At 43.0% G+C, this 13,499-nt stretch overlaps 1 protein-coding gene across 1 annotated transcript in view; it reads right to left on the bottom strand.

Annotated features, from left to right (window-relative positions):
* Positions 1-662: 662 nt before the first annotated feature.
* LOC120982432 overlaps positions 663-13,499 on the bottom strand; it is a 34,677-nt gene continuing 21,840 nt past the window's right edge. The window contains exons 5-8 of the mRNA XM_040412565.1: positions 13,158-13,268; positions 11,656-11,762; positions 4,601-4,691; positions 663-918 (exon numbers count right to left, since the gene is read on the bottom strand). Coding sequence (XP_040268499.1) covers positions 802-918; positions 4,601-4,691; positions 11,656-11,762; positions 13,158-13,268 — 426 coding nt within the window. The 3' untranslated portion in view covers positions 663-801. The remainder of the gene's footprint in view (positions 919-4,600; positions 4,692-11,655; positions 11,763-13,157; positions 13,269-13,499) is intronic.

The following is a 13,499-nucleotide window of genomic DNA, read 5'->3' as shown; positions in this document are numbered from 1 at the left end:
ACTCGAATGGAGCCACGGAACGTGATTTGCGTGCAATAATAGGACATGTTCTATCTTTAAACGGAACGGAAATACGGAAACGGAATGCATACAGAGTACATTCCTTTTTTTTGCGTAAGAATTGAAATGAATGGTTCCGTATACGGAACGCAAATATCGGCCAGTAAACGGGGGGAAAAAACGGTCGTGTGCAGGAGGCCTTAGGTGTTTTACTTACCTCCCAGGCTCCAGCAGTGTTTTGTCAGGAAGCTGAATGCAATGTGCACATCACGTTCACCTTCTACTCCTGCCCAGCACTGATTATACCGATAACTGCCAGGAAGGTATAGAGAGAAATGTGCAGCTATGAATTGCTACACAGTTCTCTGCATGTCAGAAAGATGAATGCGATGTGCACATCACGTTCAGCTTCTCCTGCTTCCTGTCAGAACAATGCAGCTATGAACACCAGCACAGTTGATCCGCAAAATACAGATGACGTCTGTGTTGCATCCATTTATTTTTTTTGTGGACCCATTGAGTTCAAAGGGTCCGTGGTCTGCATTTTGCAGCCAAGAATAGGACATGTTTTATCTTTTGTGCAACGGACATGTGGAAGCAGAAATCACACGGACGATGTAGAGACTTTTAAGCAAGAATAAATTCATCTTGTAGTCTGAAAAAAATACAGTATGTTTATTTTAAACAGGTTTTCAAGGTGCCTGGCTGATACATAAAAGTCAGTCTGCAGATATCCACTCGTACGGATTTAATATATTTACTGCTGTTTGGTGACAGAAACAAAAACGTTAGCTTCTTCTTCTATAGGACTCGATACAAATGAATGTCACTAAGAGCCTCTTGGTCCGTCTCTGGTCCTAAGAAGATATCTGTATCCAGTTCAATTTCTTCTAACCACTGACTTAGCTGCATATTTATCTGTAAAATTAAACACAGAAATCTCATGAGCTTGAAAATGCTAAAAAGTGTTGAATGTAAAGAATAATTCAGAATTAACAAAAGGGTATGGTACTTAATGTAAGTCAGGTGCGACATGTAACTCACCTGCAGCTTTTCAGTGAGTTGTGTTTTTAAAGCCAAATCACAGCTCTGAAATAGTCACAGAACAGCAAGTTGCAAAGAAGTCAGACATATTTTTTTTGTCATGCAACTTTTCTGTGGCTTATGCTACACATGTCGTATGTAGCCCCAGACTAAAAACGCAGCCAAGTCACAGAAGGTCGCAGGCAAATCACTTGTTGAACACAACTTCCATTAAAGTCAATGAAGTAAAAGTCACGTGCTACCTGCAGCACAAAATCCATCAGGTCTGGATTTTTTGTGAATGTCGCATTGTAGCTGTGGCATGTTGCACCACTCACAATAATTAGATCCAGTGTCGTGTGGCACATGTCGTTGTGTAGCCCCAAGCATTGAAAGTCACATAACATTGGCTGACAGCATATCTCATGCACAATCGCTCCATTGTAGAGCGTAAATTCCGTTCTACAATAGATGGTAATGATGTGATCCTGTGTGTGATATGCTATCATGGCGGAGCAGTCTGACAGGAACGGGGAGCAGGATAACATCCCTCCTTCCAGTTCCTGTCAGTATGATCAGCCATGACAGCATATCACACACAGGACCGTATCATTACCATCTACTGAAGAACTGTCACGGCTGTGTCATGGTCTTGTTGTTGTGCGCCGTGACACGCTAGCCGTGCATTCTGGTTGCCAGGGGCAAAGCGTTGTGGTGCAGCATGTTTGTGCTTTCCTCCTTCTTCTGGTTCTTTCCCTGTCTGGTGCTGGAGGGGTTAACTTCTTGGCTAGGTGTGTTCTGGGTGAGGCCTCATGGCTCTTCTTAATCTGGAGCTGTGAGCCTGAGGTCAGATGTTCTCCAGCCTTGGTGTGTGCTGGAGCTATGCTACTGCCCTGGATATTCTATCCTTCCAGTGTGAGGGCCACCTAGTTAGACACCGAGGTCATCCGATGTCATCCTTATGTATTTTCGCTTTCCTTCCCTTGTATATGTTTGGTGAGGTTTATGTACAGGGTGTGTTGTTATGTCTAGTGTTGTGTTCCATGTCTGGTCTGTTTGGTGTGTTGTCCAGCATGGTTGCTAGACATTCCCCTGCCTGTCTGTGTTTTCGGTGAGAGGGCCCCTGGGTTCCCCGGAGGGGGAATCACATGTCAGTGAGCCGCTCTTCCTGGGGCCGCCATGCATTCTGTCCACATGGGAGTTCAGGTAGTCTTGGTGCTGGTGTTCTACCCTGTTGCTGCAGCAGGTAAGTGCTTGTTGTTCCGGTGTGTTGTAGAATCACTGGGTTCTTACCTGCCGACCCAGTTGCAGCTCACTGTCTTACCTTACCTTTTCTGCTTGGCCTGTGAGACTCCTGTTCGTCCGTGTTCTGGAGGAACAGGTCGTCTCTAGCTCTTAACCTTTATTTAGGGATCATCAGGGCAACTCAGGGTCCGAGGTTCCTCTGTATGAGCCCACCTATTATCTGGGTCTGCTCATACAGTTAGGAGTCAGGGCCAGGATTAGGGTGGCTTAGGAGGTGACCTGCTCCCTTTTTCCAGCTGTTTACCCGTTTTCCAACGGTATACGGTGGGGAGTTTTCCCCCACTCCCCATCGTGACAAGAACAGAATTTCCACTCTATAATAGATAGTAATTGAGCGATCATGCATGGGATATGCTGTCAGGCTAAGCCGTCTGACAGCAAAGCTCAGCAGTGTAAATTAAATGCAGTGCCAGAGCGCAATGTAGAGAGGCCCCTGTCCCCTATAAGCAGTTCTATAAGCAGAGGCAATCTCTCCTAGTCACATTCTAGGCTACTGGAGGCAATTTTTATACCATTCCTGAGATATGGGTAGCTGCTTTAGCTGCTCATATCTCTGGAATGGTAGCAGCTAGAGATATGAGCCTGGTCTTGTTTACAAGCTGGCGGGCCAGAATGACAGCAATACCACAACATCAGCAGGAGATATCACAGTTACAAATTGAGTCGGGAATAAACACAGTAAAATCTGCATTTACTTTCTCTTTCAGCTGCATTCACTGCCATCCTGATTTCTAACAGCAATATCTTCTGATGTAGCGAAGATAATGCTGTGATTCTGGTATTGTTTGAAAGCTTGGAATGCCAGCCCTCAAACAAGACAAATCTCATATAATCTCTAGCTGCCACCAATCCGGAGATATGAGCCCTGCTGCCCATGCACTCAGGCAGAACTATTAGGTGGCTAAAGTGGGGCTATGTTCACATCGATGCCTTATTTTCTGCTCTTCTAGGACAGAAAAAAAAGGCAGAGACAGATTTGTCATGTGAAAGGAGTGAATGGCACCAAACAGATACCACCATAATGGGATCCATCGGGATCCTATTGAAATCAGGACAAAATACTGTGCTATTTAGTATTGATTTTTCAACAGAACCTCTGGAGTATATGTGGACCTAGCCTTATATGTTAAGTCTGACATTTTTAGTGACACAGATGTCAAGGATAAATTATTAACAAAGTGTTTCTTCCAAGGAGACAAGTTCAGGATTGCCAATAAACAAAAGGCAAAGAAGAGACAAGGAGACTTGAGAGGACATTCAAAATGCCTTTATCCTTACTTCAATATTCATAATTTTTTACAAAAAATAAATCCGAGAACCTGTAAGAGGCATTGGCTTTTGGGTGAAGCCTATGTATCATCTAAGCTTAAAGGGATTCTGTCACCAGGTTTCACCCCCTCCAGATAAAAATATGGTTATGTTCAGGGAGCTTTCACAATTCCTAATGTGGTCTTATAAATGTAATCTGTAGGCTCATTTTGCTAAAAAAAAAAATATTACTAACCTGTCATTCAACAAAATAAGGTGCCCAAGGGGATGTAAATGGCTCCAAGCTGCCGCCCGCACCCGCCGCCGTTCGTGCCCAGCTCCGCCTTTCCCGACCTCAGCGCCGCCTCATAATCCTGTGTGACGCCTCCGGCTCTCCCTCCCTCCCCCCTCCTTCTGCTCTAACATCTCGCGCATGCGCACAGGGCTCTGCCTGATGCGCCCGTGCAGACTTCTCCGTTCGGCTTCATAGAGCGAAGTGCGCATGCGCCGGCACTTCGCTCAACCTCTCCATGACCTGTACACTGGCAGAGCCCTGTGCGCACGCGCGAGATGTTAGAGCAGAAGGAGGGGGGAAGGGAGGGAGAGCCGGAGGCGTCACACAGGATTATGAGGCGGCGCTGAGGTCGGGAAAGGCGGACCTGGGCACGAACGGCGGCGGGTGCGGGCGGCAGCTTGGAGCCATTTACATCCCCTTGGGCACCTTATTTTGTTGAATGACAGGTTAGTAATAGCGTTTTTTTAGCAAAATGAGCCTACAGATTACATTTATAAGACCACATTAGGAATCGTGAAAGCTCCCTGAACATAACCATATTTTTATCTGGAGGGGGTGAAACCTGGTGACAGAATCCCTTTAAGGTTTCATAGTAAGCGTCCTTCATCCCTTCTCTCATCTAGTGGTAATGTAAGATTGATGTTTATGTGACTTCAAATCTTTGGCCCACACAAAGATAATCAGTGGAAGTGTTCTTTTTTTTCCAGAATTACCAAACTAACAACCAACCTGGAGTTTGCTGAATGATTCCTTTAAGCTAGGTACTGTGACTACAAGGCATCCTTTCTTCCTTAAGTTTTCATACATAAATATCCAGGCCCTAGAAAGAATGATTTTAAAAAAACTGTTAACATAGACAAAATCAAATCTTATCATGACAGTGATGAAAACAACAAGCTCTTCAGTGTGCAAATCTGCCAAGTTTCATGGCACAATTAAGGCTACTTTCACACCTGCGTTTAGGTGCGGATCCGTCTGGTATCTGCACAGACGGATTCGCACCTATAATGCAAATGCTTGTATCCGTTCAGAACGGATCCGTCTGCATTACTCTGTCAAAAAAAAGTCTAAGTCTAAGTGTAAGTCAAACGGATCCGTCCTGACTTACATTGAAAGTCAATGGGGGACGGATCCGTTTACAATTGCACCATATTGTGTCAATGTAAACGGATCCGTCCCCATTGACTTACATTGTAAGTCAGGACGGATCCGTTTGGCTCTGAAGGCGGACACCAAAACGCTGCAAGCGGAACGGAGCCAAACTGATGCATTCTGAGAGGATCCTTATCCATTCAGAATGCATTGGGGCTGAACTGATAAGTTTTGGGCCGCTTGTGAGAGCCTTGAAACGGATCTCACAGACGGACCCAGAAACGGCAGTGTGAAAGTGGCCTAATACAACATGAGAATTAGAATGGATGATGACACTGGACCAGGTTTACCATTCACAGCAATGTGACTGCCAGGCACCTCTGAAAATCTTCAGTCAAAAGACCAAGGGCATGTTCTAGAGATTGAGGAGGTCACAGGACACATCCCCAACCATTGACATCTGATGTCAGAAGATGTTTAAAGATGACACTTGCTTTTAAAGAAGTTTTCTCACAATGCAAATGGTTGTCATATTCCCGGGATATGCCATCACTTTCTGAATGGCAGAGATCCAACTTCTAGAACCACTAATGATCCTGAAAATAAGGGGGCCATATTGCTGGAGTAATGCTGGATTTACACTTCCCAATGTTCAATTATTGGGAACGAACGTTCCTATGAATGCTTGTTCATCAGGTGAAACAATTGTTCATGTGGACACCTAAATTAATGTTTCTAGGCAGCAGATCGTGCTGTGTAAAGGGCGCTCTGCTGTCCAGTAACAATGCAGGTGTAGGAGGATGATCAGTGATCACAGTATCCATTGCTCAGCTCATACTGTGGAGGTGATCACTGCACTTAAAGGCTATGTACACCATTGGAGGCAAATTATTTGATTGAGATGTACTCATTTTGGGCTAAAAATCATATTTTCAATTGGCTTTTATTGAAAATATTGAGCCATTCTGTCACAAAGGGTTAACTGTTTTTCTAACTGTGTGACTGGTACTTTCACTTTGTGCGGGTCATCTAATAACCCTTATCTCTAAACTACTAAGAGGTCCTAAACCCTTATTTAAGCCACAGTCTTACCAGTAAGATAAGGATTGAGCTTCAATGAGTGTTTATAAGAGCAGAGAACAGAGATAAGGAGTCTGTCTGCTCCCCAGATGACAGAAAATCCACAGGCTGCTACTAGAGCATCTCAGCTATGTACACAAAAAAGGATTCCATATTTTTAATAAAGACCAATTGAAAAAAAGTTTTTTTCCCCTCAAAGTAAGTACAATGCAATAATAAAAAAAATTGCCCCCAAAGGTGTACATAGCCCTTTAAATGCAGCGCTTCATCTCCACTAACAAGCAGGCAATTGTCAGGAAGGAAACGTTCAAAAATTGTCTGCTCATCAACGCAGTATAAATAAGCCTTTAGAACTACAATTCTTTCATTTTTTCCCTTTACAGAGGGCGGCCACAAGCACCGATGTGCAGGGAAAATTGTAAAGAGGTCATAATACTAAACAAGTGCTCCCCCTTCATTCTCTGGATCGGTGTGGGTCCCACAGGTCCTAGCAATCTGTCACAACATTTACTTGTGGGAATATCAATTTAAGTTATGAAACAACAACTGTACAGATATAATAGAGCCTTATATTTTTTGAGCTGTATATGTTTTTCAGAATTTCTTAAACAAGACATCAGCTTTTCAGACCGACACTGCATGTGCAGTAATCGCAGGGAGCTTCTACCACCGAAAGCAAACAGTCAATTATGGTAAATATTGTCTATCACAAAAAAGCCCATGTTCACATCAGTGTCAGCAATTTTCATTGTCCTGCTCTATTAAAGGGGCAGAAGAAGGAAAATAACCGAAGTGTTGAATTCAGCATATAACCAACATGAACAGAGCCAAAAAGACCCCACTGACCATAATAGGATCTGTTCAGTGTCCGTTTGTGTGTCCACTTTGTTAATGATAATAAAGTTATGTACACATTATCTTTTTGTTTGCTCTTGTGTGCAAAGCAGGGTGGATAAAAATCAAAAAAATCAGATTTTTTTTATTTAAATTGGATTTTTTTGATTTAAATTGGATTTTTTTTATATAAAATGCTTTTTGAGGAAAATATTTTACCATCCAAAGGTTATTCCATCATGAAATAAAGATTAGTTTTTTAATTATGTAGAATAAGGCCTCATGCACACGGCCGTTGCAATGGGGCCGCAAAAGATGCGGACAGCACTCCGTTCCGCGGCCCCGCAGAAAAAATATAACATGTCCTATTCTTGTCCGCAAAACGGACAAGAATAGTCAGTTATATCAATGGCCGCCCGTTCCGTTCCGCAAATTGCGGAAGGCACACGGGCGGCTTCCATTTTTTGCGGATCCGTGGTTTGTGGACCGCAAAAAAATGGCATGGTCGTGTGCATGTAGCCTAAGGCTGTACGTGGACTCCCATATTGTTGAATGGATTAGGCAGTGGCTGAGGGACAGACAACAGAGGGTTGTAGTCAATGGAGTATATTCAGACTAGGGATCGACCGATTATCGGTTTGGCCGATATTATCGGCCGATATTGAGGATTTTGACCGTTATCGGTATCGGCATCTATTTTGCCGATATACCGATAACATACTGGGAACACAGAACGCGCTGTCAGCGCTCTCTGTGTTCCCTCCGCAGCACAGGGGAGAAGGAAGCAGTGTCTCCTCCCCCTGTGCTGCTGCTGCCGCTGCCGCCAATGAGAGGAGAGGACATAGAGGAGGGGCGGGGCTGTGGCCGCTGCGCCACCAATGAAGATAAGCCTTTCATTCATTCATATACAGGAGGCGGGAGCTGGCTGCAGAATCACATAGCCGGCTCCCAACCTCTATGACAAGTAGCTGCGGTCCGCGGTAGTTAACTCCTCAGGTGCCGCGGATCGCAGCTACCGCTCATAGAGGTCGGGAGCCGGCTATGTGATTCTGCAGCCAGCTCCCGCCTCCTGTATATGAATGATTGAGAGACTTATCTTCATTGGTGGCGCAGTGCGCCCCCATCCCAATCCCGGCCAATAATAAAAACATTGGTGGCGCAGTGCGCCCCCCCCCCCCCCCCCCACCCAGTATTACTCATTGGTGGCAGTGGCCACAGGATCCCCTCTCCCGTGCTCCTCCGATCGGAGCCCCAGCAGTGTAAGCCTGGAGCTCCGATCGGTTACCATGGCAGCCAGGACGCTATTGAAGCCCTGGCTGCCATGGTAAGCTCCATGCTGCTGTGTGCACAAAGCACAGAGCAGCAGGGACAGTGTGAGATCCTATTCACCCTGATAGAGATCTATCAGGGTGAATGGGACAAGGGTTCTAGTCCCTAAGGGGGCTAAAAGTTAGTAAAAAAAAAAACACAAAAAATATTAAGTACAAATGAAAAAGATTTATAACAAAAAATAAAAAATACACATTAACAATAAACATATTAATTTTCAGCAGATTTGTGTAGGAATTTTTTTTTTCTCAAAAATGAAAATTCCCAGAATATCGGTATAAATTATCGGCTATCGGCCTGAAAGTTCACAAATTATCGGTATCGGCCCTAAAAATCAATATCGGTCGATCCCTAATTCAGACCAAGGTATTGTTACCAGTGGGGTACCTCAGGGATCTGTTCTGGGACCCATATTGTTTAATATCTTTATCAGCAAAATTGCAGAAGGCCTCGATGGTAAGGTGTGTCTTTCTGCTGATGACTCAAAGATTTGTAACAGGGTTGATGTTCCTGGAGGGATACACCAAATGGAAAAGGACTTAGGAAAACTAGAGGAATGGTCAAAAATCTGGCAACTAAAATTTTATGTTAATAAGTGCAAGATAATGCACCTGGGGCGTAAAAACCCAAGAGCAGAATATAAAATCAGTGATACAGTCCTAACCTCAGTATCTGAGGAAAGGGATTTAGGGGTCATTATTTCAGAAGACTTAAAGGTAGGCAGACAATGTCATAGAGCAGCAGGAAATGCTAGCAGAATGCTGGGGTGTATAGGGAGAGGCATTACCAGTAGAAAGAGGGAGGTGCTCATGCCGCTCTACAGAGCACTAGTGAGACCTCATGTGGAGTATTGTGCTCAGTACTGGAGACCATATCTGATACTTTGGAGAGAGTTCAGAGAAGAGCTACTAGTACATGGATTGCAGGATACAACTTACCAGGAAAGATTAAATGACCTTAACATGTATAGTTTGGAAGAAAGATGAGACAGAGGGGATATGATAGAAACTTTTAAATACATAAAGGTAATCAACAAGGTAAAAGAGGAGAGAATATTTAAAAGAAAAACTGCTACAAGAGGACATTGTTTTAAATTAGAGGGGCAAAGGTTTAAAAGTAATATCAGGAAGTATTACTTTACTGAGAGAGTAGTGGATGCATGGAATAGCCTTCCTGCAGAAGTGGTAGCTGCAAATACAGTGAAGGAGTTTAAGCATGCATGGGATAGGCATAAGGCCATCCTTCATATAAGATAGGGCCAGGGGCTATCCATAGTATTTAGTATATTGGGCAGACTTGATGGGCCAAATGGTTCTTATCTGCCGACACATTCTATGTTTCTATATGTGTAATTTTTTTGGTAAATAAATTCCATTAATCCATTCACAATGTCCGGCTCTTCCAGAGGTTTTTGTAAGATTATTGGGCAGTTTCTCTGCCTACAAGATATTATCACAGATGCTTGGTTTACTTTTGCAGTTCTCAAAACTGAATTTGACTCAGCAGAGATCACATGCCTCTTCTTCACAGCAAAAATGTTATAACATGAACAGAGTTGAGAAACAGACCTTAATCCTAACTTCTACAAACCTATGAATGAAGAATCAACCGAATCAAACTAATATGAAAAAGTTGCTATTCTAAAAATCTTCATCTACTTGCATATTATAAGTTATACCAGCAAGAATTAGTCTTTATGTAGAAAACTATGATTTAAATCAAGCCTTACTGACTAGTGATTTAAATCGTGATTTAAATAATTTTTATTTAAATCAAATCCACCCTGGTGCAAAGTGTGCTGGAGTCCCCAAGGAGAGCCTCTAATGCAGATGTGAACAAGCCCTAAGGTTGATTACAGTCATATAATACACTGACAATTATACCCAATCGATCTTTTTAGACCCAGATCGATACGACACTGGGTCTTACTATTTAACGATACTAGGCTGCACTGCTGTGCAGCCTAGTATCTGTTAGAGAACATGGCACGCGCCGCTCTCAGTGTGCACCATGTTCTACTCAGCAGCACAGTGGAGAAGGAGCGAGTCTCTCAGTCCCTCCCCACTGGGATTCGGCTGCCGCTGCCACCAATGGGGAGTTAGCACTGCGGAGGAGGGGAGGGACTGTGGCCAGTGCGCCACCAATGAATGTAATTAACACATTAATTTAAGTGTAACCAGCGGGTGTGGCACCTGAGGGATTAATTGCCATGGATCGCATGCCCTGTTATTGAGGCCGGGTATGTGATACCACCGCCGGCACCCGCATCCTACACCCCCAGTATTATAAATTATAACCGGGGCTCCGATCGGTTACCATGGCAGCCAGGACGCTACTGAAGCCCTGGCTGCCATGGTAAGCTCCCTGCTGCTGTGTGTAATATGCACAGTGCAGCAGGGAGAGTGTGAAGTCCTATTCACCCTAATAGAGCTCTATTAGGGTGAATAGGACAAGAGTTCTAGCCCCTAAGGGGGCTAATAGTTAGTAAGTAAAAAAAAAAAAAGTTACAAAAAAAGTTTAAAAAAAAACACCCAAAAGTTTAATTCGCCCCCATTCCCAATTTTACATATAAATTTATAAACAATAAAAAACATATTACATATCGCCACGGCCAAAAAAGTGTGAACTATTAAAATATTTCCTATGCAGTGAACACCGTAACAGAAAAAAAAAATCTAAACTGCACAATTCGCCATTTTTAGTCACCTTGTCCCTCCAAAAAATAGGATAGGGCTGTTCTATTATGGACCGGACGTTCTATAAAATGCGGAATGCACGCAACTTTTTTGGCGTTTTATTTTTTCGAATGATGAGTATTGCAGTACTTTTTTATGGTATCGAAATCGAATCAAAATTTTGGTATCGTGACAACCCTACTGACAATAGTGTAATAACTGTAATAAACAAAAATAATAATATAAAGGAATTACACTTGCAGTCAAAGAGTTGCAGTGCCAAGCACAGCCGCTATCTAATGGATGGTACTGTGTTTGGTAAGCTGCGAATAGGAGCTGCGGCCTCTCCATACAGCGGTTCAGGGAGGGTGCCAGGAGTCAGACCCCACCGATCAGATATTGAAGACCTATCCTGATGATAGGTCATCAATCTTATTCACCCAGACAACCCCTTTAAGTAGAGCACAGATCTCACTGACTAGCTCTCAAGTCAAGGCCCCTCTTGCCTCCCTGCACCATCTCAGGAGCCAGAAAAGGTGAGCTTGTCAAAGCTCTCAGTCTACATCCTCTCTTCTGCCTCTTTGCTTGGCTTCTGGAGCATAAACAGGTAAGAATGTTACAAATGAAATATATAACATCTTGACCCAGAATGCAAGAGGATCTCGCATTATTCCAGTCTCCTGTAATGAATACTCCCTTTTTAAAAAACAAACATATATAACACATTGTATAAAATTGTATAGTATAGTAAGTATAGTTAAGTAAGCTGCTTACTTTATTTGTTCCTCTTTGCTCAGAAAGTATTCAAACACATTATTTAGTACAACCACATCAGCTTGGTGAAGAAGAGACTTCTGACTGCAAATATCTGAATGGTTAACCTGCATGAAGAAACAGAAGACAAAAATACTTAGGAGCAAGTACCAGCAATGCATGCTGATATACAGGATTCAGCTAAGTTACGGCTACTATCAAGAAGAAGCCTGGGAGAGTGGTGAGCGGTCCTCTGGACATGGATGACAATGGAGAAAATAAAGAATAAAAGAGCAGCCTGTAAAAGGACAATGCCGGCCATTCCACCCCTCACGCGCCATGGTCAGTGTTTAATATGGCATCTAAGTGATTAGACAAAAGGAGGGGGGTCTCTCTGTTACCCTATCGCCCAGAAGTATTGCAGTATTACATCAGTGATCCATAGGTACAAATCTGCTGACAGAATGACCATTAAAGGGATTGTTCAAAATAAGAAAAATATGGCTGCTTTCTAACAAAAACAGTGCCACACTTGTCCACAGGTTATGTGTGGTATTGCAGTTCAGCTCCATTCACTTCAATGGGACTGAACTGCAATACCACACGAAAACCAGAAACATAAGAATGTTCAACGGGGTTGTTCGAGCTAGACACAAAAGAGAGAAAGGAAATTTCCAAGGAAGGGGGAGGGGGGATGATGTTATAAAGTAAAGGAAGCATTACCTTAAGGCTATGGACACCTTTAGGGACATTTTTTTATTATTGCATTGTGCTCATTTTGAGCCATATATAATTTTTTTGAATTGGGCTTTATTAAAAAAGTTTTTTTTTCTCCCAGGCTCTGAGCTCTGCGCTGCGATTGGCCAGCGCTACAGCCTAGGAGAAGGGGACGCCCAGGAAAACAACGGAGCGGCGGCCAGGTATAATAGTAAGCGCAGTGAGATACCTGGGCGCCGCTCTACAGATCATGACACTTAGTTCACAATTTTTTGTCAGGTGAAAGGTCCTCTTTAATTATTTATTCCAGCTACACCACTCCAGTCTTTCCAATTAGCTGCAGTGGCGACATAGCCGTATACCCACTTGACGGCAGTGGTTATGTGGGTATAAAGGTACGTCAGCATTGCGTCCAAGTAAACAGAGACTGTTAGAGAAAAATGGAGCAGCGGCATGGGACCGTAATGCATCTTTTATTGTTTTATCACATTTCCCCCCCCTTGGGCAATTTTTTGCCCAAATTAGACTAACTTAAGCCCACACAACTGGGCATGGCTGGTATAGAAGGTGTCTGTAGGTGGCATTTTGCATTTGGTAAATTGGCGGGTTGAGACATGGAACATGGGATGTCACTTTATGTTGGCCCCCATACTCCATGAATATAGAGAAAAAAATAAAAAGGGAATTACGGGGCGCGGAACAACTTTTTAATAAAGACGATATACAAAAAGACATCCAACGATAAAAGATACAACGCGTTTTGGAGATTGACTGTTACCTTCCTCAGGTGTCTATAACTGACTTACCTGAATTCTGTCAGAAAAATGATACTTAGTTATGATTTTCTCTTGCAGCTCACAGAATTCAGCATTGATTTCTATTCCTTGCAATTTACTGGCTGAACTGTAAACATAACCCTAAAAAAGACATAAAATGATGACAAAGCATGAGTAACTTTAGTGTAATGGATTTTTGTAAATAAAAAAACATACTGTATTTCCATAAGGCAGTATATACATTTTTACTAAAAGAACGGACTATTATAAATGTACCAGTAATATAAACCCTTTTATTCCCAAAAAAGTTAGAAACCTATAGACAATAAAATGGACTATATCTCAGATCAATACAGACCCTTTTCTTCTCTT

Source organism: Bufo bufo, chromosome 11 (assembly GCF_905171765.1).
Source record: "Bufo bufo chromosome 11, aBufBuf1.1, whole genome shotgun sequence".
Classification (NCBI taxonomy): domain Eukaryota; kingdom Metazoa; phylum Chordata; class Amphibia; order Anura; family Bufonidae; genus Bufo; species Bufo bufo.
Note: the sequence above shows the minus strand (reverse complement) of the source record. Positions and strands in the feature narration are given on the sequence as shown.